The 16,938-nt window shown below is 42.8% G+C and overlaps 1 protein-coding gene across 2 annotated transcripts; it reads right to left on the bottom strand.

Annotated features, from left to right (window-relative positions):
- Positions 1 to 1,424: 1,424 nt before the first annotated feature.
- ARPC1A (actin related protein 2/3 complex subunit 1A) lies at positions 1,425 to 16,536 on the bottom strand. Of its 2 annotated transcripts, none has more exons than XM_069869738.1 (10): positions 16,390 to 16,536; positions 12,565 to 12,669; positions 11,874 to 11,978; positions 9,526 to 9,748; positions 7,749 to 7,856; positions 4,437 to 4,649; positions 3,884 to 3,959; positions 3,491 to 3,684; positions 2,700 to 2,790; positions 1,425 to 1,811 (listed from the first exon to the last, which is right to left on the bottom strand). In XM_069869738.1, the coding sequence occupies exons 2-10, from the start codon at positions 12,626 to 12,628 to the stop codon at positions 1,773 to 1,775; spliced, it is 1,113 nt and encodes a 370-aa protein (XP_069725839.1). In that variant the 5' UTR covers positions 12,629 to 12,669; positions 16,390 to 16,536; the 3' UTR covers positions 1,425 to 1,772. The 2 variants fall into 2 exon arrangements, with proteins under 2 accessions (XP_069725839.1, XP_069725840.1); XM_069869739.1 differs by having other exon boundaries at positions 12,565 to 12,646.
- Positions 16,537 to 16,938: the final 402 nt, after the last annotated feature.

Raw genomic sequence — 16,938 nt, 5'->3', positions numbered from 1 at the left:
GCCCATGGCAGGGTGTGGAACTAGATGTGCTTTGAGGTCATTTCCAACCCAAACCATTCTAGGATTCTATGAATAGTACATACAGAGATGGACAAAGCAAAAGCTATGGAGCTGGCAGGGTCACATCCATCCAGAAGGCACCTTTAGCAGCCGTGGTCTAGCTGATAAACCCAATCCCACAAGTCATCGCACACATCAGGTCACCAGAGTGCAAGAGGAGAGATTAAACAGTCATTATTTTATGTTTAGAAGGGAGAGGAAATTGCAGAGCCGCACTTGACTACCGGGGAGGAAGGTGGGAGAAATAAGAAAACCAGAAGGAACTGGAAAAAGTTTTCTCTGCATGCAACCAACAATGAACCCGAAAATGACCCAGTTCTGTGACGGACACAGTTCACTTGCAGCAGAACAACAGCAATTGTCAGCTTTGAGAGCTTATCTTCCACCCTCCCTTTTCAATCACTCAGAGCTGAGAAACCAGCAGTATACGAAGCAACTCTGGTTCTAAAGGAAGTGGTAAATTTAGTCATTGGGGCTTTTTAAGACACTTCTGCATTTTCAACAGAAATGACAACATCTTAAACCTTGTAAAGCAATGTTGTGAGCCAGCTAATCCCCTCCAGAGCGCAGCCTGCCTCAGGCCTCAACACAGCAACACAGTTAATCTGAACTAGACCATCTGAATGAAGTACATTATGTGCAGATGCCTCAGTGAGCTACCAAGGCTCAGAACTGAACCTCAAAGATACCCAGAGACAAAGGACCTGCACAGAAGCCTGACCACACCAATACCTCTGATAACTGCGCTTCATTCCTCCACCACTCCCTACAAATGCAGAAATTTATAGGCCGAGCACCTGGTTCTAACACAACACACAGGGCTGTGTAGCTCCATGGAGTTAAAAAGTGACTGGCTTTTAATTTGTTCTCCCATAATTTGGCTCAGCAGATTTTTGCCTCACTTTCTACATGAAGCCTTCCCTGTATTCTAGGTTCTGGGCTGTGAGAAGTCTTTGTACAAAACCTAAAAGGCAACTACAAATAATTCAGGTCGTTTGCCTTTGGAAAACTGTGACCCACCACAGGGACAATAAAAAAAGACATTCAGGTTAATTTGCTATTATTACCCGTTAAACGCCAGGCAGACAGAACTAAGAGTCAGCAGGAGGAATTCCCCATCCTCCAAAATCATTGCCTCAAGGGAACAATTCCCCTGAAAGAAGCCCAGCTGAATCCCCACACCCAGATCAGCAGAACTCCAGGTCTTCATCTGTCAACTTTAAGAAACTCTCAGTTAAGATGAACTCTTTCTGTTTTGAGGCCATAAGACATCAGCAAAGGGATTTCCCACTCTCTCTCTCTCTCAGAGTTAATTCCCTTAATATCCCTTTTTATCCACTGCTAACGAGCACAAAAGCAAATAATCAGTTTTTCTTTTTTTATTATTATTATTATTTCTAGCAGACAATTTACATAAAATTCCCCTTTTTAAGTTAGTGATTCATAACTTCCCGCAATAAACTACTTAAGGAGCAGCTTTGGTAAAGAATGGAATGAAACAACCAACCAAAAACAAATAAAAAAAGAACAATCACAGCTGATTTTGAAACCAACACAATTCACCAAATTTAGATTCAAAAGAAAAACCGCCAAGCTGTATTTTCTCAGTGTTTCCAAATATTCCACTTTCCTCCTCCCTTTTCGGGTTTGTGCAGATGTGGGAGCTGCATTCTGTCAAGCAGTTTGTCCTGCTAGATCACGGAAATCCATCTTTACATGATTCGTAGACCTTGAATAGAGGACTCTAAGGTCTTGAAAGAGAGAAAATCTTAATCACAATCTGCTATGGTATCCTGTGGCAAATAATTCAGTATAAACGCTGATGCTAAAAACAACTAGTGAAAACCCTGAATACCTGTGATTTAACTGCTACCTAGATGCAGAGACCACTACAGTCATTCCTTTCCAACTCCTGCATATACAGACCAAAGATTCCACCCCCATCCTCTGAAAACACATTAAAGCATCTATACATCACCTCAACTTCTTACTTGGTTCCTGTCCCCACTACATCTTTCTGGCATTATAGAGCACAAACTATTCTGCTCTTGAAGGGCAGCACACAGCCCCCGGCACCTTGGGGGGAGGCCAGCAGGGGCCTCTGCTGGCCAATCCTCAACAAAGCAAGCACAGAACTAAACCCTTCTAGGGTTGTCAATACGGTGCTTACTGTGTTTTCTACCTGAAGTGACCTCTTGCTCCTTTCATGAGTTAATTATGAGAGGGCAGGACCCTGTTCTGCAGAAGGACAGTGAGCAGAGTCCAAAGAGATGGAAGCAAGAGGCAGCGAGCCTTGTCCTACCCAATGATCGTTCCAGCCTGATTGTGGCGGCTAAGGTAGAGGTCAGAGGAGGAAAGAATTAGCAGGATTCCTACAGGGACATTAAGTGATTCCATTAAAATATTAAGTCTGGATTAGCACCATCTGCTAAGCAAATTATATCTGCATTTATGCTGAATCTTGGAACCATCTTCCTTAGGGAGTTCACTAATGGTCTTGAATATTCCAGTCTGGATTTCCAACTGCTGATAAAACCTGCCCCAGGGCTGGGTCCCAGGAGTGGATGCTAGAGATCAAAAAAACCCAAAAAAACCCTCCACCACACCCAGTTCACAAAAACATGGTAGTAAAAGCATACCTTGAAATCCCAGATGGTCATTGCTCCATCAATGCCGGTGGTGCAGAATTTACGACAATCTCGTTTGTCTATCTCATAAATAGACACTTGGCTGAAAACAGAGCGTGATAGCTGTAACACAGACACCCATTCCAGAGAGCCAAAAAGCTGGGAAATTTGGGTTGAATTCAACTCCTACTCTCTTAAAGGGAGACATAAGAGTAGTAGAGCTTATGCTCTATTTGGTACAATGCTTCAGAAAAATAAGCAAAGAACGAGGATGCTGAAAACTCTTTTCTCACTTGTTGGCTGTAGCCATGAATAAAGGCAAATTATTTCAGAAGTGTTAACATCCTCTAAGCTCACATATCGTAAGTGTAAGGATATTTTACTTGATTAACTTGAATCCATCCTATCGATGAATAAATACACATGAAAATAACATCTGAAATAGGAAGACAGTACGTGAATTCCTGTTTCAGATGAATTTTGCCAACTAGATCTTGCACAGTAATACCAGCCTCTTGCGAGCTATCCACATCTTTGATAAGATAAAGTGTGTCCAAGTTACAGAACACACTGAACATGAGCAAACAGCAGTAGCATGCCTGCCACGTTAATCATTAACTTTACCAGCTTCCATATAAGTCCCAGAAGTGGACACCTGTTAGTGAAAGACTAAAATGGAAATGGGATACTAAACCCATCTGGTACAGCAAATCTGAGCTCTCCTAAGTTTGCAGTACATCCTGGGAAACCAGAGTGATGTGGAGAGCATTCCTTCCCCTCACACTGGTGGCCAAGACACTCACGTTATACTGTTTTGGTGCAGTGTCTCCAGGGTAGTGTTACGATCTTCCGTAGTGGCTCTTTTATCCATGTTTCGGAAGCGTTCCATAGCGGAAATATTGCGCTGGATGCTCTGTTTTGGAATGTCTAGTTTAGAAACGAAGGTCAACAAGCCACGTTCATCACAGTTAAAGAGCATCGGGCAGCAGTCATGGCCCTGTAAACAGACATCATGAAAGCATGTTAAGAACCAGCACCAACATAACCCCCACTTCGCTTTTCTGCTACTGTTAACTGCAGAAATGAAAGACTCTCACTATGCAAGAGCTTGTTTATTACTAACTTCATAATGAATAGTGTTTCTCTCTCTCCAAAACACTACAAAACTCTACAAGGAGAAAATAATAGACACTTACAGCTGCCACCACACTGTTCTCAGAGACAAATGACACACTCAGGAGTGGGAGGAACTCTGTTTTCAGCTGTGAAACCCTGAACACAAGAACATTTGTTAGAGAACTTAATTGAAACCTCTCATCTTTGCTCCAACAAAAAACAGAGACCATTCCCACATAAAGCTTTATGGAAGTCAGTGCAGCTCAGCCATCCTGAGGTGACACCAAAAGTTTGTAATTCGTAATAAAAACTTTTAACCTAATGGAAGTGACCTAGAAGACAAATGTGAAGTTTTCCAGGCGAAACATTGAAATGATTCAGCATGACGTGTAAACAGGAACAAGTTTAAAGAACACGCCCCAAAAAGGTTCAAATTGATGAAGCCACTAACTTTAATCACAAGTTTTAGTGCTTGACATGATCTCTTCAGGAGGAATAAGCGTGCATGTTAAATTAAGTCAGGTTTTCTGATTTCATAAGAAATGAGAAAGGAATTCTAGAACACTTACTACTCAATTATATCCCCCGCCAGGTCCTTACACAGCTAAAAACTTGCAGGAAAAGCACACTTACATCATATTTTTTGAGGCATCAGCAACTGACACAGTGCTGTCATGACTGACCCAGGCTAGGCGGTTACCGCTGGCAGAAAAACTGACACTGTGCACCCATCCACCACTTCCAGCGCCCCCAAATTCTGACATCAGCTGCCCAAAGGGCATTTTGGAGCCCCATGGTGTACTGGCTGGTTTTTCATCCACTTCTTTAATGTAAGCAGAAAACACCCTGCAAATAAAAGATTTCAGCATGAACACAGACAGAAAAAAAACCTCCTAGGAGCTGCATATACATCTCATATTGGAAAGAACTGGATGCATTATAATTCTACTGAAATAAAATGCTATGGTATCATTAAACAAGGCACAAGCAACAGGGAAGCTTCAGTATAGAGAAAGCAATAGTACAAAGGTTGAATGCACACAGGCTTCTCAAAGACGTCCCGTATTGCCTTTTTCGCCTTTTCTCCAGAAGATGGCACAAAAGCACACGCTGTCATTGTAGCTTCCAATGTGCTAAGATTTCCCTTTCATCCTTTTGCAGTGCTAATAACTCCCAGCGTCAGTTCTTCAGCTAGAGAAAACCCACAAGCTGCACTGTGTAATTAGAAGCTAATACAAACACCTACAGAATTATCCACTTTTGAAGAACATTCACTTTTTAGTAGGATTTTAAAGAGAGAAAATCGATGTCCAAATACCAGCAAACCTCTGAGCCCCCTCATTCTGCTTCATTACTGAAAGAATGCCTTGAAAACCTGAGTTACCACATTGTTTTTCCAGTTTTTTTTTCCTCAGCACTACAATTTTCAAGTTATGTTTAAATAGAAAGCCTCCCCCTTTGATCAAATTCCTTCTGCATGATTCAGATGTGCCGCAATATGGTACTCCTGACTGTTACCATGGAAGTTACCAGGACGTCACACAGGATTTGAGTCCATTGAACAGGAGGAGCGAGTGAGCTACACCACGCTACCACCAGAGAAACATTTCAGTATGAAAGAAAAACTATTGTCAAATATTCACGGTTGCAGTCAAATGCAGAAAGGAATTATTTTATAGTGTATTTAAGGAAATGTTGCTCTCCCCTCATTTTTTAAATCTCTTACATGTGTGGGGTATGCACTTCAAAAGGTACCTACATTCAGCTTATTCAAATAAAGCTGATCATTTGAACAAGAAGGGCTTAACTGCAGCTATATTGGGTACAGATTTTCAGGGAATTAAGTATGAATTTATACTCGGCTCTATCACTTTAAATATAATCTAACAATAATCCTTCAACAAACTTAATTTTAGAGAGACATCTAAAAGGATGGTTCTTAATGTATGGAAATAGGACAAGATGGTTAAAGGAACAGAGTTTGACACAAGGCAGAAAATTTTTTCCTAAGCAGTGAAAGACCTTGAAGATAACTGTTAGTTAAAAAAAAAACCAGTCTTTTCCCTTACTAAAGTCTCCCTTTCTTTTAAAACCAAAACCATCTCAGCTTGAAGGTTTCAGCCTTCAAAGAATATTGGGAAATGACTTTCATTCCCACAGCAATGTTGTTCCAGACAGAATATAAAACTCATGCCTATGCGGTGCCATTAGCTATAAATGTTTCTAAAGACAAATGTAAGAGAAGCTCATCTAGGCCAGCCACCAAAAGACTCTGCTGAATGCCTATCAACTTAGAGCCTCTTCTGCCCTCCATTCCTTTTCCAAGACGCCTCCCACTTAGCCATTTATTACCTGGCAGTGGGTCTGGCAGATCCACCTCATAAATTTCTTCAGAACCACCTATCAGAACAGATGCACACTTCAGGGCTAGATATCTTAATTATCTTTAATATGCAACTAAATGTTCCCTAGAATGGGAATTCTAGAGATTTATGTTAATCCTTTAGCAAAGCGAATATTCTCTCACAGTTTTGGGGAAGAAACAGAAACATAAGCCCAGTACCAATCTTCACTACCTTTTCTTTCCTTTCTTCCTTTAATGTTTCCATGTGGGGGTGTTGGTTGACTGAGAGCAGAACATGAGCCAGCAGTGTGACCAGGTGGCCAAGGCTGCCAACAGCATCCTGGCTTGGATCAGCCATGGCGTGGCCAGCAGGAGTGGGGATGGGATCATCCCCCTGGTGAGGCTGCACCTCGAACCCCAGGTTCAGTTTTGGGCCCCTCATTACAAGAATGACACTGAGGGGCTGGAGCACGTCCGGAGAAGGGGAACAGAACTGGGGAAGGGTCTGGAGCACAGGGGTTACGGGGAGCGGCTGAGGGAACAACAAGCAGTGAATAAAGCCTGGAGACCAAAGAGCTGAAGTCCAGAGTAATGGGTATATGTAACTGTATCTATCAGCCAACCTCATGTCAGAGTCCTGAGATGCTTTATGAACACACATGAAAAAAATTCCACATGTGAAATACAGGTTCCCATTTAATGTCACTCCTTACCAAAAAAAAAAAATCTCAAAGGATCTAATTTAGATGCACGTGTTTCATTCTGAAATAAGGACTTTAATAATTGGGCCCACCTCCCCCTCCTTCTTAGACATTTTTAGTACACACTTTGAAGCTTAAAAATTACCCTATTACATAAAGAATATAAGAAAAGAAGCTTTCATTGTTATTCAAGGTACAAGTGATTAAGTAAAACATGAATTAAAGTCAACCACTCTGCACACAGATCCCCATGCAGATTCCATTGCAGGGACCCCAATAACTCAGCACAGAGCAACTTGCAGGACCTATCCTGCAAGTAACTTCATAAGCAGTCTGAAAGGCTTCCCCATACATCTCATGTGACAAACTCTTTTTACCAGCCTTTTCCTTATTGTTCTTCAAAAACATTACAGTGAGTTTCAGGTGGCTCAATTCCTTGACCCTGCTCACCACAGCACAGGTGAAGGGGAGAGAACAAGCGACTCGGGGAAGAAAAAGATGAGATATCAACGTGCCAAGTTACTCTGAATTTTGGAACCACACCATTAGGATATTGTTTTTTAAACTAGCTGTGCTGGTGTCCTACGACACAGCACCTGCCAGTCTTGTTTCAGCCTAAAAACTAGACCTCAGTGTGCACACAGTCTGTGTACTGCTAGTAAAGCAACCCCTAGTTCATTAAATTCAGGCATGTCCCTCAGCAGGTGAACAGTAGCCGTTCAAAGTCAGTAGCGCCGAAGCCAAAGCCTCTCAAGCTGGATACTTTATTTTGGTAACAAGGACAGCACACAATAAGCCATCTTCTATTCTGATGGCAAACGCGTTATCAACATGCTCATGCCACTGACTAACTTGAACTAGTAATCCAAACTGATTTACAGACATCTTATTTTTTCTCACCTGCACTTGAAGTCACAGGATCCAGCAGCCAGCAAGACATTGTTGGGGTGCCAGTCCAGGCTAAGGACAGTGGAACGAATGGGCTTTTTAATGTGTTTGCTCACCCACCTAAATTGAAACAGAGGTAAAATTTATATGTAAATATTTTACCTGACTCCCCCAAGCCCATGAAATACTCCTCCATGCCAATGATTAAACACCACAGTTTTGCACTACAACTCACATTCTGCCCCAATCTTTCTTATTGCCTCGTACACTCTGCAAACTTCAGATGGTATCTTTACTACAGTTATACAGATTATAAAAAATTCATGTTAAGTATGTATTTCTTCACCTGAATCCCATTCCCTTTCTTTATAATGCATCAGCCTGACCTCCTTAATGTGAATTTTGTACAGTAGCTACCTGGTCCCTTACATCCTATGAACAAAAGCGCAGTTTTACAGTGATTTGAGCTAAGAAGCGCTATTTTCTTGGGTCACGAAGCATGCTTCCTCTCTAGCTCCTTCCAGTGAGTTTTATAGTCATCTCCCTTACCTATCAACTTTTCTACTGATTAATAATACAATAACTACAAAATGCAACAAGTAAATGGGTGAACTGCCAACGATGTGACAAGTGTATACACCCCAGCCACTTGAAGCACAGTGAAAAGTGGTCCTGATGTTGAATGCATCAATATTAGCCTAAATATGCCTCAGCAGATTTAGTTTGTCTGAACTATTTACAAAACAGCGATGCAATCTGTTATTCTCTTGATGGCCTCTGGGATGATGGTGCTTTTTCTTTGAATTTACTTTCATCAGGCACAAGCAGTTTTAAGGATCGCATTAAATTATTTGTCTTCAACATATGGAATTTTGATTCTTCTGCGGACGAGTGGGGCAGAAAAAACATTAATAACAGAGTATGTTGGAAAGTTCAAACTGATATTTAAAAATGTATTTTGCAGATGGTCTCCTTGCTTACCATCTCCACATGGGGACTGCACACAGAATGGCACCTGTGTTTTTATGCCTGTTTATGCAACCCAAAGTAATAGATACTCAACATACTGATTTCACCTACAGATGGTATGGTAAATGTAGCTCAAACATGTACAGCTATAAATGTGGCTCCATTAAAAATCAGAAGCACTCAGTTTAGACCCAAAATATTTAAAAATGTTAATGGTAGAAATATTTGTGATAGCCCTGTCTGAAATCTAGAACTGTGACAAGAACACATGATGGAATAAAGAACAGGGAGGTGACAAGCTTGAACACCTTCTAACGTATGACTGCTTTGGAGATAAGCAAGATTTAATTCTTTAGTGACAAGAAACAGCCCAAAATAACCTGTACAGAAGGAAGACTCAAGCCTAGTTTTCTTCATTCATTCTGGAAGGAGGTGTGGGGGGAAACATTTCTCTTTTTCTAAACATACACTTGTGTGAAAGACATTTTTACTCTGCAGAGTAAATTCTTGCACTTTTACGAAAGCAACATATATTCATGGCAGTCAGCCAGAACACATCCACACCAACACATATAACGCCGAAACAGGCCAAGCCAAAGGCCTTCAGGTGCTACATCAGAGTAAAGAAAAAAAAAAGGGAACCTTTTCTTCAAGATGCAAAAAGCCCTTGAAAGAACTGATGAGGCCTATCCCTCTACAGTTCCTGAAGATTTTAACAATCAGGAAAACAGTAACCCAGTTGCCACCATTAAACTCGAGGCTTTAGCTTTCCTGTGCAGACCTTGGGGTTATAAATGGAAATTAAACTCAAACAGCTCACCAGTCATTTTCAGATTCAAAGTAGCACACAGATATAAGTCGAGCTCCACTTCCCACAGCAAATTTATTCTCCAAGGGAGACCATTTCACAAAGGTGGCCGCACGATTAATTCTCAAGATCACAAGGGTTGGTTTCCACACGCCATCTTTCTGACTCCAGACATAGGCATTACGGTCTGCACCGCAAGTTACAATGCGATCGCTTTTGGGAGCCCAGTCAATACCTGCAATTTAGAGTTCATATTAATAAACTTTTCCCTTTAGACCATTTGTTTTACAGTAAGCCAAACCAGAGAGAGTCTCACAGCCTTCTACTACAGAGACAGTTACGACTGTTATGTCAGTATTCCCCTTTTTCACTTATTCTCTAGGCACCATTTTAAACTGTTAGGGAGATCAGTTTCTCCCACCAACTTTCCTCAAAACCACAGGTCCCAAGTTTCCAGTTCCGCAGAGAATGCGCCTGCCCTGACAGCCGCCCTACAGGAGGAGCTCTGCAGACCGGCCAAGGCCTGTCCGCCCGCAGGCTTCAAACCGCCGGCTCCTGCAGGAGACCCATTTCAACAGCTGAAACCCAGCCCTTCCAAAGCTATGCACAAACCTCTAATGTAGTAATGTGAGTGTGTACTGACACAATCCTTATATTCTCCATGCCAGTTTAAGCTGTGCCAAGAGAAAGAAAAGTTTACCGAGCTAAGTTAACAAATTAAAAGAATAAAAAAAATCCTTCGATAAGTCTGCCATTGCTTCTTTCCCTTAGGATGGAACGAGGGACGTTCTCAACTGGGAAGCCTCACAGCAACGTTATTTTTCATCTTTTCTTTAGCCTCTCTGAGGTGCTGAGTGCAATCCTTAACTCTCTTGCCATGAAAGTGCAATTCAACAGTTTTCCATAATTGTATTCCGTATTAAAAAAATTTCTTAAGCAAACAAACTGGACAAAAAAAGGATAAAAGTCATGGAAAGAATTTGTACTAATTTTACCATATCATCACATATGATCTATTTCAAAACAAGCTTATGCTTAAAAAGTCCAATTTTGAGGAGGCTGGTAGTCTGAAACCACAGTTACATCAGTCAATCCAGCACTGCCTTTGAAAGGGTGACCATTCTGCCTCATTTTGCTTCTCTTCCCCATCACCTCTCTTGCATCACATCATGGGCCACACTCTGGCCCATGGTGAGTGCAGCTTTTAGCAAGGCAGAAAACTAAGCCAGCAAAATAGCCAGTAAATAATGCTCTTCCTGTCAGTGAACAAGAGCAGCTCACCACAAACATCTGAATCAAGACACAGGAAAGCAAAAGAAGAGACCTTGTCCCTTGTGATCCCCGGACCAGCTGAATCACTCCCATTAGAGGCAACAGGTTTTGATCAGTCTGTCTCCTGTTTCTAACCACAGTTTAAGCCTATGCTTTATGGCAATCACAGCATTTAGTATTCCAAAGGTATACATTGTGCAGGAAAGCACTGAGAACTCTTTTCCCAAGTCATGAATATTTGGCTTCTAATGCTAACAGGTACAAGAAAAACACAGAGAAATGTCTTTGGGGAACGGCATGTCATTTGTAAACTCAGCCCAAGTGACTCTTCACAGAAGAGCACATACAGTTGTGCTCTTTGACAGTGAGAATCAGATAAATTGAATAAAGTTCCTGCAAAACGCTGTTGGGCAGATATTTCTGCCCATTAGCGAGAACAGAATAAACAAAATTGCTGTTTTCGGCAAGTGCTTGTATTAATTACTTTTCTTTTCTTAGAGAATAAAGCCCTTATAAAACTATCACCACAATAATAAAGTAATAAAAAGAAATACTGCAGGACAATCACATTTTGAAAATAACACCTTGTGACTCATCATGGCAGCTCTTCATGTATTTTCACTGTGGAGCGACCGATACTCTGAGCCCGCAGTAAAATGCACTCACTGCCATAAGCCCAGGACTGACCACTTCAAGTGTTTATACAGCCCCTAGAAAAGGATAGTTATTGCTGTCTGAAACCACAATGCAACACAGCAGCTGTGCACTTGATGAAGTTTTAATATTAGCAGTTGAAAGGGAGCAGCATGTATCATCAGAGGATTTTGACACATAGCCAGATTGCTTCAGAAAACTGAAAATTTATTGTCACTATGGATGAAAAAAAAAAAAAACAATAGATGAGAAAAAGTTACTCTAACAAAATACCTAGAAACAAAATAGGGCTTTTCCTGCTAACATTGACAGCATGCAGATCAGAAAAATGCTGCAAAGCCCTCTAAATGGGAATGTCAACCTATATAAATATCAACTGAGGAAAACAGGGGGCAGACAAACCTGTCACCTGTCACAGCACAATCTTGTCTTACCTGTAATGTGTCCATTGTGTTCCTTTAGCTCATGAGCCTTTACCCACTGGTTCCCACTTTTCTTGTAGATGTGGACTTCATGATTGTTAGGGCTAATGGCAATCTCTAGAAGAAGAAACAGAACAATCCAATAGTAGAGAGGGCTTTTTAATACCAAATGCTTTACTTGGAAAAGCTTTCCAATCTAAAAAATGTACTGAGCATTTCAGAGCATTACATGGGTTTTGTAAACAAAGGGCCAACATCCATGGATTATCTCAATTACTTACGGTTGTAACAGGGTCATGACTATACCACACAAAGACAACCCATTTGGAACAGAACAATCCTCATCGCAGCAGAGAAGTAGGCAATTAACAGAAAGAGTGGATTTGGGGTATAGAAATAGAGGGTCAAAGAGGGCGAGGCCAGGTCATTCTCAGGAGGTGCAGACTAGGAGGCAAAGCTTTCTGGAACACCAGTAAAACTGGATATGGTCATACACCAGAGTTCCAATAACGGGCTTAGAGAAGTTCAGATTTAGAAGATGCGTGCTTTTGTGGATCAGAAGAGAAACATTTAACAGGTAGCACTATGTATTCAGCCATCCTTTCCCTAACTGTGATCCAGAAGATTACAAGATCATAAACTGACAGCAAAGAGAAAACAGCAATTGAGAAAAAATAAAAATTAAACCGAACATATTACTTACGGGTACGGTCTCTGTTCCATGCATGGCAGGTGATTGGCTCTAGTAAAAACTGATGTAGAGACATTCCGAGTTAAAGATATTCCTATGTTGTAAAAATTGAAAAAGCTGAAAGGTGTAAAATTGAAAATAAAACACTTCAAAATTAGATCACTATTAAAACAAATTAGCATTCAACATTCACCAAGGTTGTTCCGGTCCAGCATTACCATTTAGTTACAGAAAATCACCACTCGGTAGACACGTTAAGGCCACTGAAGAGCTGCTTTTGCCATACGCCCCAGTGTCTTCAGTAGGACAAAGAATTTTAGCTGTCCTGCTTACTACAGCTAATTGCAATTGCCCTAAAAGCTCTATGCACCTGCTTCTTAGCATATCCCCACAGCTGAGCAGGTTCTTGGAAATCTAACAAACCTAGTAATTCTACTCTGGAAACAGAATACTGGAAAAAAAAAATCTAGAGACATAGCTCAGTGAATTGATTAAAAATCCTGACCTGTCTCAAGGCTCACAGGCAGCACTACAACAAAATCTTTTCCTTCTTTTTCAGGCAGTTAAGTTGGTGTGCACAGAACACTGACACATAACCGTAATCTGCCAATGTGTTATTTAAGAAAGCCACCTATATGTATCCTAGGGAAAAATTATTAAGATTAGTAATTAGTTGATTTCTTCAAATTAATTCTAGCACTAAACTGTTTTATAGTTGGGCTATTGGCCCCATGAGATTCAAACATTGAAAGAACAAGCTAAATCCTTTCAGTTTGTAAGTATTATTATTTGTTTAAAAAAAATAGCTAGATACCTCACTTTTTCTGTAACTTAGGGCTGCTACAAGAGACAGAGCTCAACATCTGCACCTGGAGGCACACAAACTGGCAAATACAAAGCTGTTTAAAACATTGTATCTTGTTCTATGTCCTGTACTAACCAAGAGCAGCACAAATGCATGGAAGACAGCATCGTAAAAACTCGGTGCCACCTGTACTAATTAAAATCTGCATAGTTCAATACAGACAACATGGACTAGTCAATTCCTTCCATATGATTTTCATAGCAATTAATCATGGTTGATGGAACAAAGTCTTTTTAACACTACATATGTATCCAAAAAGAAACATCGATGTCATTCCAAGACATCCACACCCATGATAGCCTGAAATTACAACATACCCAATATGGCCATGTTAGCAGAGGGTGGAGACTTCAGGACAAGGTAGGAATTTGGAAGCAAACAGGAAATGAGTGGCAGGCTAACAGAAACTCCGGAGTGAATGAAAGATGAGCACATTCTTAGGGAGCTGAGCAATCACTATCACACCACTAGTTTAACAATACACTGAAAGTGCTGGATCTCAGAGCAGAGATGTAGTGTTTCATCAATGCAAACAGCTGGAGAGGATTTTAATTTTTTCCTTTTTTTTAAAAAAATAAAAAAATCAAGCACTGCTATTTTATTTCAAGTGATACAACTTAGAGTTACATTTCAAATGCACTTCAATATAAATTTTAAGTCCAGTTTATAATTTTAACCATCATCATTTTCACAGTCCTTCTAATAACAATTTTCTATCAATCAAATGAAGCTATTAAATACATGCAGTCCCAAGCAAAACAATTACTTTTTATTCATGTGAAAACATTGACCCAATCCAAGCTACCTTTGACCTTGGACAGCCATGATTTGAGATTCCATGTGTTAACATAAGCAAAACATAATGGCAAATTGCTTTTTCCACGATCTTGCTGTAGTACATGCCAACATTCGGTAGCAGGACATTTCCATATACAGCAAAAGTTGAAGAGCTGTTCTACCAACAAGGAATGCTCAGCCTTTTCTACTCTTTCCGAAATAAAATGTAAAAATATCCCATCTCCCCTCTCCAAGGAACGCAGCTATTTTGAAACAGTTTCTTCACAGACTGGTAACACTCAAAAATGATAAGGTCCCATCCTGACTTCTAGTTCAGAGATCTTTGCTGTCCTACATGCTGGTCCCAAAGACAGCCTAGACAAGAAATATGATCCATTCCTTCCCACTGACTGAGTTTCTTGAGCCCTGTAACTTGCAGCAAGCAACTGTTTTCTGTTCTGGTTTGGTAACAAACTCACAAAACCTAACAGTGATGATAATCTCAAAAAGCATTACATTTCTATCCTTGGATGGGTGCAGAACTATTTTCTTTGGGGAGATAAATCTTAGTGAAGTCTTACAGTTAGATTTATTCCCTCCTAACACACGGAAAAAATCAAGCTCACATTTCACAAGAGAAACCACAACTAGCTTTGTGATACTTGATATAATTCATCTGTAGCAAAGCCCTCAATGCCTTCCTGTCAGCCAACCTCAGAATCTCACCCAGTGCAGATCCTGCTACGATAACTTTGTTAGTAAAGTACTTAGCGCAGCTATCCCTGATCATCTTCTCAAACGCAAAGTAACCATCCTAGAGTCTCAATAAAACTTTAAAAAAGGAGAAAATAAAAGGAAATCTTGCGCCTTTGTATAGCAGAAGTTCTTTCAGTATGTACACTGAAAAGATCAAGGTTGGGAAGTACAGGACCTGGCTGCTGTCATCTCTCAATGGGATGATGTGAGATGAGAAATATGTAGTATAAAGCCATCCCTGGACAAGCAACTAGCAAGGAAACAGGCTCAGAAGCAGAAAGAGCAAACGCGGTGTGAAAGAAAAAGGGATCTTTCTAACCCTTGCCTATTTTCAGAACACCTACATCACTTTCAAACAGCTGGAAAAGAAGTGCCTATAATTAAGGGCTGCCTCCCACACTGTCACTCCCTTCCCTGCTGCCCAGCACAGTTGTCCCGGGAGGATGACTCCTCACAGGGCACCATCAATGTGCCAGTCTGGGATGGATCGCTGGCTGCAACCCCTAACACAGGCGCAGAGTGCTGCTGCAGAGGCCAAGCCAGGGCCCAGGTGCCTCCCCTGCCTCATCCATCGCCTGTGCTGTCCCATTCCTTCAGGGTAAAGAGTCTGAGGCATTCCACCTCCTCACCCTCAGAGAGGTGCCTCCAGCCTCATTGTGCAGCAATGGGGCAGAGCACAGTTTCCCCTCCTCCCTGTGTAGGCAAGGCTGGGGGTTAGGTGACCCACACACACATCCTCTCAGAATCTTAGGGCTGCGGGCTCCCCTGCACCCCACACCCCTCAGCCCTCTGAAGGATGCTCCCTCACCCGAAATTCCCTCAGCTCCCTGGAGGCTCCCACAGTTAGAGCAACAAAGCTGGTGAAGGGGCTGGAGAACAAGTCTTACAAGGAGCGGCTGAGAGAGCTGGGGGTGTTTAGACTGGAGAAGAGGAGGCTGAGGGGAGACCTCATTGCTCTCTACAACTACCTGAAAGGAGGTTGGGGAGAGGAGGGAGCTGGGCTCTTCTCCCAAGGGACAGGGGACAGGACGAGAGGGAAAGGCCTCAAGCTCCGCCAGGGGAGGTTCAGGCTTGACATCAGGAAGAAATATTCCACGGAAAGGGTCACTGGGCACTGGAACAAGCTGCCCAGGGAGGGGGTTGATTCACCTTCCCTAGAGGGGTTTAAACGACGGGTGGACGAGGTGCTGAGGGGCATGGATTAGTGATTGATGGGAACGGTTGGACTCGATGATCCAGTGGGACCTTTCCAACCCAGTGATTCTGTGATCCCCCCAGGTCCCTGCAGGCTCCCCCCGCCCCACAACCCACCCCTCTTGGGGCTGCAGCCTCCCCTCCCCGTCCCACATCCCCTCATCCCCTGCAGCCTCTCCCCTCCGGCTCCCTCCATTCCCCCCCCCCCCAGGCTCGGGCTGGGGCTGGGGCGGGGGGGGCCTCACCTGAGGCGGCGGGGGCGGAGCGGGACTCGCGGACTCTGGTCAGTCAACGCGACTCCGCTCCGGGCGGCGGCGGAGGCCGAGGCGCCGGCGCTGACAAGGGCAGCAGGAAGCGCGCTCTGCGCACGCGCGCCGGACCCGGCGACTGCGCATGCGTTGTGGGGGGGGGGTGTCGGGGGCGCGCACGCGGTCTGCGCGTGCGCACTTAGGGGGCGCGCGCCACTCCCCCCCCCCCACCCCGCCCGCCGCCAGGAGGCGGCGGGCGGGGTGGGGGGGGGAGTGGCGCGCGCCCCCTCGCGGCTGGGTGGGGGGGTGGATGGTGTCATGGAGTCGAGGGGGTGATAGAATCATTAAGGTTGGACCTCTAAGCACATCCAGTCCAAGCATAATCCCACAGCCACAGCCACATGCTTTTCTAAGAATCGTCGAATCACTAGGCTGGAAAAGACCCATCGGATCATCGAGTCCAAACCGTTCCCGTCAGTCAGTAAACCACGTACCTCAGCGCCTGGAGAAGTCTGGAGAAGAGCAGATCGAGAGGGAATGTCACCA

Source organism: Phaenicophaeus curvirostris, chromosome 16 (assembly GCF_032191515.1).
Source record: "Phaenicophaeus curvirostris isolate KB17595 chromosome 16, BPBGC_Pcur_1.0, whole genome shotgun sequence".
NCBI classification, from domain to species: domain Eukaryota; kingdom Metazoa; phylum Chordata; class Aves; order Cuculiformes; family Cuculidae; genus Phaenicophaeus; species Phaenicophaeus curvirostris.
This window is presented reverse-complemented; position numbering and strand designations above follow the sequence as displayed.

Bases quoted from the DNA above. Each gene is read 5' to 3' on its own strand.
- ARPC1A (XM_069869738.1), bottom strand. From the start codon at position 12,628: ATGTCTCTACATCAGTTTTTACTAGAGCCAATCACCTGCCATGCATGG. The intron at 2,791-3,490 runs GTGAGTGTCTTG...CTCTGTTTTCAG, and splicing joins CTGCACCAAAACAGTATAAC to CCAAGTGTCTATTTATGAGA. The intron at 1,812-2,699 runs GTATGCTTTTAC...CTCTCTTTCAAG, and splicing joins TGACCATCTGGGATTTCAAG to ACCTTAGAGTCCTCTATTCA.